Below are 17225 nucleotides of genomic sequence, written 5' to 3' on the forward strand. Positions count from 1 at the left end.
ACGCTCCATTATATTTACATCCTATGTCCGTGAGGTATTTAGCACAGCACAGCCCGCCTAGAGACCTTCCACCATCCATACTTTCCTAGCTCTGCGTGCCATCCCTGCTGACAGATTTATGTCTATATTGCTTGGGAATTTTGTATATGGCTATTTTATGGCCATTTCTTGGCTCATGTAATCTACCCAGCCTCACTGTCTGGTACGTTAGCCTTGCCCCCGAGTCAGAATGGCCCGCCTGGCACGAAACCTGTTGCCGTGTAGCTTTTCCAGTGCTTACCTAGTAATCCCCCCTGGTGGCCGCCCGACCGTGAGGATACAACATTGAATGTGCCCGGGTCAGCAGGAAAGCATATGTGGCCATAGGAATGGGCCTGGAGCAGTAAAGCTTAACTTTATGTCTGTATCACACTGAACAAGAGAGACAGGAGCAGGCTCATAGGCGGTGTGCTTAACAGTGTTTGTATTGGTCACTACCAATTGTGGTTAACAGTGGGCGCTACAAGTGTTGCTGATTTGGCCGTTGATGTGAAAGGCCTTTTTGTCAGACTAGCTGTGGCATTTCGGGCTGGTGGTTGGTCAATGGCCATGTGTGGTTGGTTGGTTTAGAGGGCTGCCGTTTGATGCGATGCCATCGGATGATGGCTACTGAAGAGGAAAGCACTTCCTGTGATGTAATGATAGTTGCCCAAGAGGTGAGTGTTTTTGTCCCGATTTCATTTACAAAGCTCTAAGAAATGACATCATCGGCAGTTAGTCAACAGGAAAACGGATCAACGCCAAATACTGACATGTCAAAGTCAAATGTACATGATTGTATGTATTGATGGCGCAGGACTCACACGAGAGCCTCGGTTCCAGACACGACCAAGATGAAAAGCAGATTGTCACTGCCTGGTACAGCATGGTGAGTAAGGGCAATGACAAATCCTTAAATGGCACCCTATTCCATGGAAACTTGATAATTATTCACACCCTCCACAGTGTGTGGCTCTCCAGGATCAGGAGCGGAGGCAGTCTGGGGGCTCCTCCCGAACTCCGGACCGAGCCCAGTCTTTCCTGGCCCAGCAGAGGCAGTCCACGCATTCCAGGAGCAGGGGCGGGAAGGGTCGGTCCCCCACCCACCAGCCCACATAGGAGCAGCCAACTCTGGGCAGAGGCAAAACGAGGTCCCTCTGTGGGGGATAGCAGAGCTTAACACAGGAATGATGGGGAGTTTTAGAAAATGAAGTTGCTGCCTGTGAAAAATAAAGTTGTGTTCAAATAATGTTGACATTGGCTCTCTCTGCTGGTCAAAATCAGTATTTGCATTTTTAATACTGACACAATTCACTTTTATTTTTTTACAAAGCATCAACAGTAGTTATAGCTCATTTTCCCTCAGTACAAATAGATTGTCTTAAATATTAGCAGTCACATAAGGGTATTGTGTTGTGTACCAAGAGAAGTGCAACTAACGTCTGTTGTAAGACTTTTATTTCCATTACATTATAGTTTCTAACAACGAACAAAGTGGAAAAAATCAATCAAATCTATACATTTACAGTGTAAGATGATTTGAATACCATTGATATCGAGGTGCATTGTAATCAACAACGACACTGACATCTGCTCATCTTTGTCATAGGTGCCCACATAACTGAAGCCCAGTATGGATTACAGACCAACTTCACACAATCTGTGTGAACTATTTGTAGGTGGTAGCAGGTGCATCTTACTAACATTAAGCTCATGCAGATGATTTACAGATCAGTGGATGTCCTATGACCAACCCACTCTACATTAAGTCTCTCCACTTGATACCTAGCGGAGCCATTGGCTTCATTAGCCAATTACAGGAACCTATCACAGAGCTTATGTTACTACAGTCAGGCCCCTATTGGACAGGAGTGTCCAGCGTCTCTCCTCAATCGTGGTCTTCATCTGACATGGTCTCCTATTCCCTGACGGTACACTAACTCTGGCCAGAACACGGCGCGATTTCCAGCGTCAGAGTCGACTGGGACTCGGATCCCACACTGACGCTCCGATGCCGTCGCGGGTCGTGGTAGGAAGGAACGGCGAGGAGGGACATCTTGGCGCCGCCAATGGGAGGTCTGGGAATGGCGGCGACTGGCACCGCCTGGTCCGCGATTGGTTCGGAGATGAAGAGGTCTTGGCTGGACAGGGCTGCGGGACGGGCATGGACGATGCTTGGGCCCAGGGGGCCGGAGGGTGTGGTTGAGGCCGATCGTGGTGTCTTATTCTGGGGTTGGCTGCTGGGGGTTTGACTGGGGTCTCTGGAAGGCTGGAGCGGTGGGGGGAGCAGGAACACAGGTCTTTGGATATCTCTCTCAGTATCATTGTTCAATTCATCCATCTTCCCTTTCTCTGACCTCACGCCATCATCATCATCTTCGTCATCCTCTTCTTTCTCCGTCAATTCTCCTTGGCTTTGGAGGGCATCCACACGACTCTCCGACCCAAACCCAAACTGTACTTCGATGAGTGGTGTCCTGGCATTAACCCCACCTCCACAACTACATATGGTACTCTGTGTATCCAGCCCCAGAACAGAAGGCAGAGAACCCCCAGGAAGCCCCAAAGTCTTCCCTCCTTCTTCATCCTCACCCTCTTCATCACTGAAAGAGTGGGGGTACATCCCAGACGGGCGACGGAACCTCTGAAGCTGGGCGGAGGTGCGACGCAGCGCGCCTCCCATGAAAGCGGTAGGGGACGGCGCGGTGGACAGCAGGCGGTTGAACAGGGCCAGGTTCGGGTGGCGCCCCCCACCCTCAGACTCCACGTTCTCAGAGATGCCAGCCAGGGGCGCAAAGTGCATCTCCTCTTTGGGGATCCTGGGGTGGACGAAACCAAATTCAATTAAAAAAAATTACTACTTCATCAGCGGTAATTTGACTTCGCCAGTCCCTTTCAGGGAAGTCAGGAACTAGGATGGTTCTAGAAATACGGGGTGTGCTGTTGACTTGCACATGCCCCAGATACGGAACAAAATGGAATACTTAGAGACTCACGCCATGTCAAAGGTCGAGCCCTGGAAGGAGGGTTTGCGCAGCTTGAACAGGGTGGCGGTGGTGTAGGGAGGACGGGGGTTGGAGTCGTTCCAGTAACGGTCTTTTTCCATTATGGGCAAGTCCCCATACATTTCATCCACTGCCATCATTGAGACCTGATGGCAACAGTCACAAAAACAAACACTTAAATGTTCAGAGGTGACCAAGTACATTTCCTACTTACCCCAAAATGTTGTAATTCCCACACACAAACAAATATTTTGGATTATAATGGAAAAAGGCGTGGTTCAGTATAGACCTGGAAGTTCCGGTCGATTAACCAGTTGGACTCAAAGTCATCATCGTCCTCCCCAAAGGGATTAATCAACTGCTCTGCAACCTGAAACGGTAAAGAACAGTGGTCCTTTTTTATTTCAAATATATTCAACCAGACAAGTCCAAAGAGATAAATTGAATTGACTGGTCCCAGATCCCAAGATGGCCACTGTCATTCTAAAAACAGCACAAACTGATCTATATGACCAGGTACCCGAGTAAAAAAAATAATAAAATCCCCTGACCTTGAGCCAGCCAGCATAGAAGAAGAACTGTAGCAGAGTGAAGATGGGGATGTACAGGTCAAGGTCGTGACCTTGGTAACCCTGTGAGGGGTCCAGGAACTGACGCCCTATTAGACACACGAAGAAGAAACTGTATACAGCCAACGTCACCACCTGTTAAAGGGAGTAGAGAACAAAACAGCATTGTAGATGGCCAACCTGATGCTGGAGATGCACATTCTGATGTCCCAACAGACTAAAAAGACACACCCACACACAAACATGTCATTATAATTATTAAATAGAATGAAAGTATCACGCCCACATCCACACCCAAACAGATGCACATATATACACTCAAAAACACATCCACAAACCAAACGCGCGCACACACAAGCACACACCCAAGCACACGCAAACACACACGCTCATCCACACCCAAACACACGCTCATCCACACGCAAACACACACGCTCACCCACACGCAAACACACACGCTCACCCACACGCAAACACACACGCTCACCCACATGCAAACACACACGCTCACCCACACGCAAACACACACGCTCATCCACACGCTCATCCACACCCAAACACACACGCTCATCCACACCCAAACACACACGCTCATCCACACCCAAACACACACGCTCATCCACACCCAAACACACACGCTCATCCACACCCAAACACACACACGCTCATCCACACCCAAACACACACGCTCATCCACACCCAAACACACACGCTCATCCACACCCAAACACACGCTCACCTGAGTATAGACCAGTGGCACACTGATCATGTCGTAATGGAAAAGCATACTGCAGTTCCCTCTAAAAAGATTCAGCTCCTGTTGATAAACAAACATCATGTGGTATAAATGTCATATTCACATTTTATAACTTTTTATTCCGCTCTCTCCATGAATAAAGGTCAAATGAAAAAAAAATGTATAACGTTATTTCCATCAGTTTGGGTTCATTCATAAATACACTGAATGGTTGATATAGCGTACCTCCAGCACTAGTTTGAGGGTGCTGTCGTCCTTAATTCTGCCCTCACAACGAGCCAAAGCAGCCAGGTTAGTGAACCACACACAGGGCATCCAGTACTTGTTATAAGGGGACTGGAGACTCTCAAACTTCTTCCGCTCCTCCCTGGTCATAAACCCTGTGGACAGGGGGTCACAGGTCATATCTGAACCCCAGTGTCTCGCTTCGCAAACCAACATCAGACGCTGAACGCCTTAAATAGGCCAGGAAGACATGGCCTTCTGGTCTGAAGGTAATTGATTACAGTTGCTTTCAGGGCCAAGTCTTCCCAAGATTCACATATTCTATATATCAGTATGAGCTGGACTGTCTGGCAGATTATATATGGTATTCTTCAACAGTGGCTCCGGGCTACACAATAGGCTACCTTGTCTTCAAGTTCAGAAATAGTTAAGAGACACTATTCCTCCAAAGCTAAACCCGGTTAAGTACAGCATTTCCTCAAAAGCAATCAGCTGCACCTGAATCAGACAAGTACCTGCTTCCACGACGTGGTCCATCGTCGGAAAGCGCTTGAACACTGCAGTGCTGACAGAGCGCAGAATTAATATAGCGGAGAGACTGGCGTATCGCATCATGGTGCGTCGCAGAAGCCGCCCGCGCTCGTCCACGCCCTGCAGGCCACCCGAGAGTACGCACATCAGGCGGTCAGGTAATGGGATGCGGGTGTACTGACTCCACCAGCGGTTCACCACCAGTGTCACGTAAAAACCTGAAACAAAGCGACAAATGTAACGAACAGGGGTTTCGTTATCTTTTCCGTTTAGTAGGCTATTGTGATAATCTAGCATACAACCAGATATTGATTTGGTAATATTGCTCACCTAGCACAAAAGACATGGGAATGAGACTGGCGTAATGGTTGCAGTAAATTGCAAGTTTCTCAAAATACCTCTTCTGGTCTTCAAAGAGGAGGAATCTACAGAAAGAAGTTACATAATGACCATGCAAAATGAACTTTTTGAGTAATAACGTACATACACTTCAAATATGATGTAAAGTTGCAATACTGGCGTAAGTTTGGTAGGCAGATGCTCTCATACCTGTAAGTGACACTGATTGCCGTGTACATGGCAAAGAAAGCCAGGAATTCTTTCCACAAGACCTTGTAGATGCTTCCCCTCCAAGCCAGCAGCAGTTTGGAGAAGCCACAGAAGCGCGCGTTAGCCACTTGGGCAGTGTAGGTGACAGTCATGTCACCGGTCAGTTATTCTACAATACACAAACAATAGGACAAGGATAAATAAATACAATAATAAAAACCGAACACAAATCACATTCACACTTTTATTTTAGACCGTTGAAAGATGTATTTGAAGACTATGCTTTATATAGTCCATTAAAACATCTACTGTACAGATATGTTTTGTATGTGAAAAACAGCCTTACCTCAAGCCTACTGTTGTGCAGGGAATATTTGATTTCTGAAGTGTTTGCGGGTTTAGGTCTAATCAACAATCTCCGCGCATAGTTGTTGGTCAGGAGGAAAACAAGCGAATGTTTTATAGAGCTCTTTAAACCGTTAATATTCTCGAAGTCCACGGTTGTTGATAGCCCACTCAGCCGAGATATCATAAATGAAGGCAGCCAGTAGATGATAATCCTCGGATGCTGGAGCCTCAGTGGTCCGTTCAGTGGTCAGAGCGCCCCGGGGTAAATCCCCAAAATGGGAATGAGCCGGAGCTCGTTAGCACAGGCACCCGACTGGGAGAGCTAGGCTCGGCACAGTGCACTTTAAATCGGTGATGGACCACAAGCGACAGGTCGTCGAGGTACACAATGTCAAAAAAGTGCATAAAAAAAAATGAAAACATAATAAGCCTAGAAAAACGCAACTTACCTACATTGCATAGAATTCTGATTTTCTATTCATATACGTTTAGTTTAAGATGGTTTACGTTTGTGTTTGGATCATGGCACGTTTTTAGTTGCCGTCCACTTAAAATAAGAATTCCACAAACCACTGTACTTACTCCACGGGAAACTAATTGTTTTCAGATTCTTAATGGTGGAAGAAGAATAAGTCTGCCACTAAGTGAGCACCTGTCAAGGCGTATCCGTAGTTCGACAGAGGATGCTGTACACCGAAGAGAAAACATGCGAGTCCTAGCTGCGTCTTGGGGCCAATAGGGACCCGTTTCCTATAGCCGGCTCTTGGCGCACTTCATGGGTCCCAATTAATTACGATGTCTGCAATGTAGGCCATTCAGTATCACTTGGACAAAAAATAATGGAAAAAAACTAACACCTTCCTGCATGTTTTTAGGGTTTTATTTTTGCAACTTAACAGAATTTCCTACAAAAAAAGACCCATAAAGGCATTAATAACTTTGCATTGAAAAAAGGAAACTCAAAAGGGACCCTTTCAAGACATGCAGCAGCTGCAGAGATTACGGGTCTATATTGGCAGTCGATCAACCTTTATATGTGGTGCATGTACTCATTCACAACCAGTCACATTGACAGACAGTGGGACAATTTACCTGTGCTTTAGAAAGAAAAGCCAATTGTGGTTGCAGGTAACACAACACCCAATTACGCTATTTAAATAGGACCTAAATCAGGAACTTGGTTTCCCTACAACACGGGATCAAGCCACATTCACTAATCAGCTGTATCATATAATGCACTAATAAGGCATTCATGTTACCAAGTACTCTTTAGTAATCACTGTATTCTCAAACTGTGAGCCACCTACATGAAACGGCACCCATTTCTCAAACCAAGACTTGGGTCAAAAGTTGTGTACCATGTAGGGAAACAGGATGCAGTTTTAGGCACCGCTACAGACAGAGAAAGGGAAGTCAGCCTAATTGTACTAGAATGAACGCTGTGCTTAATGTTGGCCAATGGTGATTGGCGACATTCAGTCTGGTTCAACCAGACTAGGACAAGAGCTTTATTCCCAGACTATCACAGGGGCTTCCCATTGACACGGGCTCCATCAGGGTTTCGCAAGAAACAAAATCGGCATAAAATAATTACAAGTTGCCACCTGCCTGGTGATTATAAATAAACGAGGACTTCCGTAATCCAATAAATGTAGGGAAACTTGGCCTGGAAATCCCTTCAGGAACAGAAGTAGAATGCGGGTGGGAACCTGGAGTTTAAAACCTATACAAAGTAACAAACTGTCAGTTAAATAATGTCCATGATATTGGTGGGTCGGTATGTAAAAACACAAGATGAACTGATAACACACATCCCACCCCTTTCTCACACTTGTTGACTAATCACTGATCAAATCCCCCAAAACGTTCCCACCCACACCCATGTCCTGCATGACACTCCCAAAATATATTCCCCAAATGGAGGTCATAAACTGAAACAGACAACAGCCTGAAATAATTGGCATGGCAGAGACAAGGGATGCAGCCCATTGCAAAGCTGTTTTATACTGAAAAACACAGCAACAGGCCCCGGCCTTCTAGGATACTTCACACATATTATGGGGGCTGGACAACGGAGAGAAGAGGGGAGTGGCAAAAAGTGGGGGCGGAGTGTTCCCTGGGGGAAACTGCTTTAGGAATAGTAGGTCTTTGGCCTGGAGAGACCGCACGCAGCGAATGACAGTGACTGAGAGCAGAAGGACATGAGATGGAGATATCACAGGTGAATCCGTTTTCTCTGTTTGACTGTAGGCTACACCTCCAGCAGGTAGCTGCGTGTCCATGTATGCTCTGCCCCCAAAGAGAGAGTGAGTGTGTGTGTGCGTGCGTGCGTGCGTGTGTGTGGGGGGGGTACTGCCGTTCTTGCTGTAATGCCTTAGGTTCAGACAATGAATGAGGAAGAAGATGGGAATGATCTTGCCAAGTTACAGTATTGGATGGGTAAGGCTGGGGTCAAGGGGGGGGGGGGGGGGGGGGGGTGGGGCGGAGATTGTGAGTTCAGACTGGGACTGGAGGTCGATCACTTGGTGGGGGGGGTTGAAGGGCTCCAACAACTGCATGGAGAAGGTGTTGACTTTTTCGGCCCCGCGCACCTCGTGGGGCAGCAGTGGTAACTTGACTATGTGGAAGTCTTCATACAGATCCTCCATCTAGGACGGAACAGAGGCAGGACACAACGTTATGGGTTAGGACACCACTTCAGGGGTTAGAGGTCAGGAGACCACCCACCCACCCACCCACCTGGTCCAGGTACTTGGACTGGATCTTGTGGCGGGCCTCGCACATCTTGCACGGCCGGTCTGAGTCGGGGAATACCAGCTGGTTGACGATGATGTTGTGTGTGTCGATGCGACACTTGGCCAGCTCCTGGATCAGACGCTCCGTCTCGTACAGGGACAGGAACTCAGCGATGCACACACAGATGAACGTTGTTTGTTCCTAGGATGGGGTGGCGCGTGGAGACCACGCACAACAGCCACAAAAGTAACAAAACAGTCATCATTCAAATGAGCACCATGCACGTTTATTCAGCAGCCCCATTTAGGAAAGAGCTACAGACCCTTGAGAGGCTGTCCTAGCCCTCTGCAGGGTGAGCCACGCAGAGCAATGCTTTCGAAACAGCGGACACACATTGCCATTACAGGCTCATTCGAGACATGGGTAAGACGGCGTGAGCTGCAGAGGAAGAGCCCTGTCATGAAGGAGTGCCTGTAGACGGCCTGACTTACCGGGTCTTTGAACTGCTCGCTGACAGAGCGGATGACCGGTAGTGTCTCCTCCAACTTAGAAGCCAGTTGGTCGGCGTTCATGTCGCCTAAACCCAGCATGTTACACATCTACAGGGAGGAGGAGAAACGAAATGGAGCGAGAGAAATAAGGAAAACAGACGACGACATGACAAGAAACCCCCGGAGGTTGTTGCTTCACGGGCGGTCGGCCTCACCTGTGAGATGAAGGGGCTGATCTGGTTCTTGATCTGCATGAGTCGACCCAAGCCCCTCTCTACTATGGTGGGGAAGTTGAGCAGGCGCAGCGTGTGGCCAGTGGGGGCAGTGTCAAACACCACCACAGAGAAGTTCATGCCCTTCACTAACCTGGGGAGAACACACACAGGACAGGCGAGTCAACCAACCAGCAGCACTGGGGAATTCAGTCCTGCACCATTACACTGAGGTTTCATCGATCACCAGTCCAGTAAATTCAATAGAGTGAGGTCTTAGCAAGACACTCAGCTACCATAATGCTAAGACTAGCTAGTTACTTCAGATCCCGGTGAATGCTTTGGTCTCAGATTTGGAATTCAGCGGCCGTAAGATGGGCTGTCCCCACATATACACATCGATCGACTGCATTTCTGGTCGCCCCAAACGGTGACGTGTCAGCATGATGGTGTGAAAAACGGATCAATGAGTCGACCCCGCGACACTGTGACCTCCTAGTAACTGACCTCATGACCTCTGCATAGCTCATCGCCTCATCGATGCCGGGGAAGGCACTCATGGCCTCCTGCATCATCTTCTTGCCCATACTCAGCATGTTGTCCTCCTCGAAGAACTCATCAGGGAGCTCCGCCACACCCAGACTGGGGTCAATCTCCTGCAGGTGACACACACACACACACAGGTTGAGGGAAACCTAAAAACTGAGCATTTCAGGGAAAAACAGGCATTGCTTGACAGTTTTTTTCCCCTCCACACTGATGACTGTATGGAAGTTAACGGACACTATTCGGCGACCCTAATGTTTACTGGAACATGTGTGATGAAGTCAATACAGGCTCCTAGACTTCTATGAACATGTTAGGAGGTAGTCTGACAAATCAGCCCTTTGCCTAAATTTATTCTCAGAGCCCATTAGAAAAGGACAGACTACAGCAAAGAGAATTGGCCACAGGCCAAGAATGGCGTACCATAGCAAAGAGGTTCTCATAACCCTTGACCTTTGTGGGCACCTTGGAGAACTTCTGGTCAAAGGCATCAGAGATGTTATGGGCTGGGTCAGTGGAAATGATGAGCACACTCTCGCGCACTGAAGCCAGCTGGACAGCTAGACTGCAGCTGTGGTAGCAAAGGACAGACTGATACATTAGTACAAACAGGAATGTCATGAACATGCGCTGATTAAAATATGACCAGGTGTGCCTGTATAGTTGTCTGCCTTTTTTAATCACTGTTGTAACAATTTTATTGGTAAGAAGGTTAACGTTAATATTAAACTCCTTTCTAAGGCACTGGCCAAGCACATCAAAACAACTGCAGAGTCTACGATTCTATTTTTTTTAAAACGACCATGCATTGCAAATAACCCATTATTATTGTGGATCGGCCACATTTGAATCACGATACGCTTTGATCTCCTGTCTGGGCCACTGGCACTCTCTGGTGTTACTTTGTTAACCAAAAATGTTTCTGTACAGAACGCTCCCTCCCAAGAAAAAAAATTCCGCTTGTTGGGGACACTACATTAATAGTATAAGTTCAATTGAACATAATACAGCTTATACCGACAAATTCAACAATTAGTTTTTTATGGCATCTTGCAGTGCTGAATCGGGTCGGGTAAATGGTAACGTCTATCCAAAGTTAACATTACTATGGTTTCCTTGCTCGCCAGCTATCTACGGTTTAAAAGAACAACTATTCACTTGTTCGACGTTAAGGAGTTAACGTTATTTATTACGCCGATATTTGCTCATGTATGCCACACCGCATAGCTAACAAACAAGTAATGAAAGATTCATATTTGACAGCTACTGTACTGTAACGTTAGCAACTACTAACTATTGTACCTAGCCGGCTACTTCAGTTCTGTTGTGTTGTCATTTTAGTCACCCGGCTAGCTTCATATATAAATGATGTTACCTAGCCTTAAAATTAACGAATGTTGTTAGCTAGCCGTATAATGAACGATAATTAAAAAATTAATCCACTGAAATAAGTCCAACCCCGGTCGTAATGTTAATTAAAAGTCCGGAGTTGAACAGCGGGCTAACATGCTAAAATAGCTCCCTGGCATAGCTGGTAAGCTACACTACCAAGATAGCCATGCTTGGCTTGGATTAGGCCATTCATTTTGCTAGTGACGTTAGCTAGCAACACAATAATGCTAACGTTATTATCAGTGAAGAGTCAGTGAATCACCATATGACGAAGCACTATTTCGTATTAACCTACCTGCATGTAGTTTTGCCAACGCCACCTTTGCCTCCAACAAATATCCATTTAAGCGATTTCTGCTCTATAATGTTTTTCAATGTTGGTTCTAAAGGCTCCACATCAGGCGCATCTTCAAATTCTTCTTCCAATGAAGCTGCCATCTTGTGTGGACATGAACACTGTGTTGCTAACTCATAATAGAGAATAATAGAGGACACATTCCTTTAAAAGTTCCATTGATGCAATCTCCATTTTGAAGTAGTAAATGTTTACTTTTAATTTTGAGACTTTCCGTGTTCAAGGCAGAAGCCCAAGTCGCGCTGTAATGCCTACCCTATAATGCAATGCTTTAAATCGCGATTCCATTTATGAAGTGACTTAGCCCATGTTAAAAACCAAGCTAGTACATGCTTAAACTGTCTTTCGTCAACTTGAGGCTTCTATCATTCTCTATGTGACATTTTCTTCCAGAAGGGTTTTCTGCTCAGACGTTGCATGCATCAACCAATAGTTGTATGCCACGTCATCGGCAATGTCGTGAATTGAAATGGAATAAAAGATTGCACACCTTTAGGTGGGGGTGTAAATCAGGCTCTGTCTGGGCCACTCGGACAATTACCTTATGTATTCCGTACAGCCAATCCATTGGAGCTTTGACTATGCAAAATTTTTACCATATGGCTGCAGAATCTCCTGATTTTTATGGCATTGTTCTAACATAGGTACTCAACCCTCTCCTCAGGGACACCTGGATGTTTCAGTTTTGTTGTATCCCTGAACAGGCACACCTGATTCACTAATTAAGTGCTTGATTACGAATCTAATCAGGTTTGCTAGTTCTGGACAAGATCCAATACATGGAACAGTTAGGGGTCACTATGGAGTGGGTTGAGTAGCTCTGTTGTAACAGGATTTAAGGTAGGCTTGCCACACTGTCATATATGACATATTTGTAGAATGCTTTGGATATTATCCCACACACCTTACACTTAATGATTGACTGGGCTCCAGTTCAACACTGATTGAGTTAACTGCTCTGTGATTTTTAAGGACATTGGTTAGACTTGAGCTAGTAAAAGATTGCTTTAACAAGGGGGTGGAGAATTATCCAATTATATTTCTATTTTGTATTTTGTTAAATACAATTTCATTTCACAATACCAGAGTATGCCCTTTAGTGTTACACATTAGGTGTAGATTATGTGAGGGGAATTCATATTTTAAATGTATGAAACAGTCAGTGACAGGACAATGTGGAAAAACATTCAAGCGCGTGTCGAATCTCTGTAGGCACTGTACTTATATCCTCTTTGGATTGTCAATGTATGACTAACAGATGTATTTGGCCACTTAAGATTTTATTCATTCACAAGCATACTGTACATTCTTGCTTAGTTTCTGAAGTGTTTAAATATGTTTTCATGTTGCTGATAGTTTTAATATGAGCATTTGAATCTCAGGGCAGAACTTCAATCTGGATATGAGAGCAAGGCCTTCTTGAATTACTTTTTGAAAGAAAAATCATTTATGGAAAAAAAAGAATTTTAAATTCTTTCATTGCGCAGGAGTATGGTGTCTGATATTTAAATGTATTAATTAATAAAAAATATTCATGCTCATATCAACTGTGCCTCATGTTAAATGTGTACTGTGAACTTAAAGTGGGGAGAACATAATTGGTCTTCCAAAGTTCTCAAGTGCTACAACCTCTTCTGTTGCTGAGAGAGATTCCAGAAATATATTATGGCTATAATAAATTCCCTTGAACTGTGAACAGAACGATTCCACTACACATACAACATACTGCACAATATAGGGAAAATTCGGACATTTGCTACTACAGAGATCCAGCAGTCCTCTCTTCAGCGGGGCCGGCCAGTGAAGTAAAGTAGACCACGGGAAAGACAGTCCATATATACAGCAATGGTGTACTTGGCCACCACACACAAAACAAGCAACCCCACAAACAAACAAAAACACACGTGCGGCCTACATTGGCGTAAGGCGGAGGGTCAACGGTCTTATCTTCCAGAATTAAGGAAAGATTACATTTCCAGAGAGATTCAACGTAATGTCACAGTAAAGGAGTTTGGAGCAGAGGCAAAAGCCTTGAACCTGCTGAGATGCGCTATGTCTGGGTTATATTCTCCCAGTCTCCCTGCTCTGTCCTCCGGTAGTGCTGGGGTTGTCCTCCGGGAAAGACACTGTCTGAACTGGGGTGCTCCAGGAGGAACTGGATGGTGGACTTGATGTGTTGGACAAAGTGTGGCGGCTCAGCCGAAGGGGATGTGGATAAGTACTAGCCAGGTAAAAACGGGGAGTAACAGATTACACAGTTTGTATTCTGACAACATTAGGCAGAACACTGACTGTATCAGTGTTGACAGAAAACAGTGAATATAACACAGTAAGGTATTTCAGAAGGTTTCAAGGCTAAAGTGGAAGTGATTGTGGGATGGACATTAGTAATGCATTATATCCCTACACCTTACCTTTAAGATGGTGTCATCGTTTTGCGACAGCCAAAAGCTAATATCCAGATTAGGGGACCACTTGCATGGGCCTATTTTTATAACTCCTTTGTTTGAGTCATATATATCAGCCATCTGTGGAGGTATAATGACCATGTTATATGGTGGTGTAATTAATTGCAGTTAGAAACTTGTGTGTGTTCAATGTTGCCCATTCCACAAGTCATCTCTATGAAAGCCTTTAGGCAGCACTAGAGTACCTGTCCTCCAGTGAAGGTCCGGGCTGATCGCAGCTTCTCAGCTGGGCCTTTGTGAGGAAACGAGGCAGGGAACAGCTCCCCCGTTTTAATATTTATACCTGCAGACACAGTCAAAACACTGTGAATTAGGGGTGCAATGGTACCAGGGTTTGGTGAGAATACATTCACGGTTATACCCCAACGGTCAAAGTCATACTACTGCACATCATTATACTGTATACTTCACAGCAGTCAATACCGTACCTATTCCATACACCACTGGTCTGTGCATCCCGTCGACTACGATGTCATTCATCTCTGCAAGCGGTAAAAAAACAATTTTAAAAACAACAGGAAGGAGGGTAAGATAGGTGGGAGTGTGACAAAATACCACGGTTGAGAAAACGTCTATGAGAGTCTAATCATGCAGAAAACAAACGCATCCGGATTTTGGAGCTAAAAGAGTCCAGTCAGTGTGTGAGTTCAATTCAGATACTCCAACAAAGAGCCCAATAGGTAGACAACGGGTTGATGTAAGAGAGTACCTGTGATGCAGCATGTCTCCAGGTGAATGTCCTCTTTCTGTCTCTGGAAGGCCGCTGCAAAGCAAACGCACAACAGAGCGGTTGTAGTTTCCCTGTGCAGCCCGACAATCATGTTTCTACAGACCGGGGAGGTGAGAAATCACTGTACGTACACAGCAGGCTAAGGCTGAGTTTGTGGGACACCTTTGGCTCATCGTCAAATCCACCGACGAGATGAAGCTCCAGCCTGAAGGAAAAGAAGCAGAGGCAGTTTACACTTTTTCTCTCAGCGATAGCTCCGTCCCTGCCCTGTTTTTGTGTGAAAATGTCAGGAACCAAATTGCATTTCTGAAAGATCCAATCAATTGGCTCCTGGATGTGAAAACTACTTGAACTTGAGACAACAATAACCTGTAGATCAAAATAAAGAATCCATCCCTCAAAGAAAACTAAAATGCCCTCCCTATCATGTCTTACCTGCCCTCCTTGGCAGGGTCCTTGCTCAGAGATGTGACGGCTTTGACGATGAGAGGAACCTCACTCCAAGTGTTGGAGCCATCACAGTGAGCAAGGCAAGCGGCTCCACTCCCTATCAGATGGCAAATGTGGACATTATGACGTTCATATCCTGATGTTTATAGAGACATGCATCACATAGCTAGCTGTACCTGTGTGTCGCACCAGGACTAGGTGGCAAGTGGTTGCATCATCAGAACCGAGGACAGCGACAGAGTCTGTGGTAACAGAGCAACACATTTGGACCTCGTGGACACAGCTGGCGATTTTCACGAATTCCTAGGTAGCCAAACAATGGGCGCAATAATATTGTGTGTTACGTTTGGTCATATGTACTGGATCATATGTGTACTCACTGTCTGATGGTGTTGTGGCGGCAAACTCTCTTTGATGGACGTATAGGAGGCACTTTGGGTCAACATCTACATACGGCTTGGACCGAAATATTTGGGCGTTTTCCTGTGATTTTAAATACCAGAATTACATCTTCATTATGTCATGAAAAGCAATCTAAACTATATTTTAATTGTGAATTACTCAAATATGTCTTGATTTGACGGCTGTCTTGCTTGGCTAATATAGTGAGCCAACTCACCTGTAAATGCGGATATCTGGCAAACAAATCGACTGTCGAACCTGGTCGATCAATTCTTCTATTTTGTATTAGCAGAGGCATCTCTTCCTATATAATCTAAAACTACTCTACTATCATGTTTATCGTCCCGAAACACGAAAACTAGCCATATTACACACGATTACAAAAAACCGACAGATAACAGAACTGCATTTCCGGGATCCATTTTCTTCTTTGGTAGACTTCCTACCAGTGTTGCCAACTCTCGCGAGTCAAACAAGCAACCGCAGCTTCAAAAACAAGCCAAATACCGATAAAGCGTGTTACGGTCAATGAATGAGCCTGCAACAGTTTGAAACGCAAAACATGTATTTTAACATCAACAAGCAAAGAATTGTTTACAAAAAATAATCAAACGTCAACAACGTGTATATGGAGGGCAGGCACCATTCACTCATCTCTGATCACCTGCCAGCAGAATATGAGAGGAGAGATGGAAAACGAGGGGACAGGAGCACTAAGGGGGAGCATAAAATACATTAGTACCATATGTATCTAGTATTAGTAGGCTCTCTCTCTCTATATATAGTAATAATAGATTCCAGCTTTGCAGTATCTGCACAGAGCTTTACTGTCATCAAAGACCACTTGATGTACACAGTCTGTTGCACTTTTTGCCATACTTAAACCAATTTGTTGGCGGCATCGTTTGTGGAAATGTATGTAGTGCGACGCCATCTAAATGTATATTATTGCCATACTTGCCATAGGCCTATGTATAATTTCAATACCACCACCAATATTGCTGCTAGTTTACAGTACTCTTTTTTTAACTGCTGCTAGTGTACAGTATTATGTATATTATTGCTTTCTCTTCTTGATATATTTTTTACTGTGTATATATTTTTCTTCTTAATTCTCACTACGTAGTTTAGCTTATTACACTCACTATGTATCTATAAAATTCAATAATTCTACAAAATTGCTGCTAGCTTACACTGTTATGTATATTACTGTCTTACTCGCCATATATATAATAACTAATAGGCTAATACCAGATTGCTTCTAGTGTGCAGTGTAATGTATAGTGTTGCTTTATTTATTTTTTGTCTGGCTGTATTTTTGCTTATATATTCTTCTTAACTCTCAGTACGGGTGCCATGTCACAATAACTTAATCGGGATGACGCTGTGTTGCTCTGTGCATTTGACAAATAAACGTTGAAACTTGTTAACATCGTTTGGA

General features: G+C 45.0%; 3 protein-coding genes across 4 annotated transcripts; all 3 read right to left on the bottom strand.

Annotated features, from left to right (window-relative positions):
- Positions 1 to 1459: 1459 nt before the first annotated feature.
- LOC105012173 (bestrophin-2) lies at positions 1460 to 6766 on the bottom strand. 2 transcript variants are annotated; one of them, XM_010872848.5, is made up of 10 exons: positions 6001 to 6766; positions 5655 to 5823; positions 5436 to 5530; positions 5090 to 5323; positions 4575 to 4729; positions 4332 to 4409; positions 3575 to 3727; positions 3313 to 3393; positions 3015 to 3169; positions 1460 to 2837 (listed from the first exon to the last, which is right to left on the bottom strand). In XM_010872848.5, the coding sequence occupies exons 2-10, from the start codon at positions 5804 to 5806 to the stop codon at positions 1955 to 1957; spliced, it is 1986 nt and encodes a 661-aa protein (XP_010871150.1). In that variant the 5' UTR covers positions 5807 to 5823; positions 6001 to 6766; the 3' UTR covers positions 1460 to 1954. The 2 variants fall into 2 exon arrangements, with proteins under 2 accessions (XP_010871150.1, XP_019905422.1); XM_020049863.3 differs by having other exon boundaries at positions 5655 to 6766.
- A 100-nt stretch (positions 6767 to 6866) lies between these two features.
- get3 (guided entry of tail-anchored proteins factor 3, ATPase) lies at positions 6867 to 12065 on the bottom strand. Its single transcript, XM_010872849.5, has 7 exons — positions 11675 to 12065; positions 10411 to 10558; positions 9949 to 10097; positions 9445 to 9595; positions 9230 to 9337; positions 8742 to 8939; positions 6867 to 8650 (listed from the first exon to the last, which is right to left on the bottom strand). Exons 1-7 carry the CDS (start codon positions 11815 to 11817, stop codon positions 8426 to 8428), a joined length of 1122 nt encoding a protein of 373 aa, XP_010871151.2. The 5' UTR covers positions 11818 to 12065; the 3' UTR covers positions 6867 to 8425.
- A 930-nt stretch (positions 12066 to 12995) lies between these two features.
- ntan1 (N-terminal asparagine amidase) lies at positions 12996 to 16227 on the bottom strand. Its single transcript, XM_010872851.4, has 10 exons — positions 16002 to 16227; positions 15763 to 15865; positions 15559 to 15624; positions 15368 to 15479; positions 15064 to 15137; positions 14912 to 14965; positions 14631 to 14684; positions 14388 to 14485; positions 14149 to 14262; positions 12996 to 13955 (listed from the first exon to the last, which is right to left on the bottom strand). Exons 1-10 carry the CDS (start codon positions 16080 to 16082, stop codon positions 13785 to 13787), a joined length of 927 nt encoding a protein of 308 aa, XP_010871153.1. The 5' UTR covers positions 16083 to 16227; the 3' UTR covers positions 12996 to 13784.
- Between the last annotated feature and the right edge of the window lie 998 nt (positions 16228 to 17225).

The sequence above is a fragment of the Esox lucius genome, chromosome 9 (genome assembly GCF_011004845.1).
Source record: "Esox lucius isolate fEsoLuc1 chromosome 9, fEsoLuc1.pri, whole genome shotgun sequence".
Classification (NCBI taxonomy): Eukaryota; Metazoa; Chordata; class Actinopteri; order Esociformes; family Esocidae; genus Esox; species Esox lucius.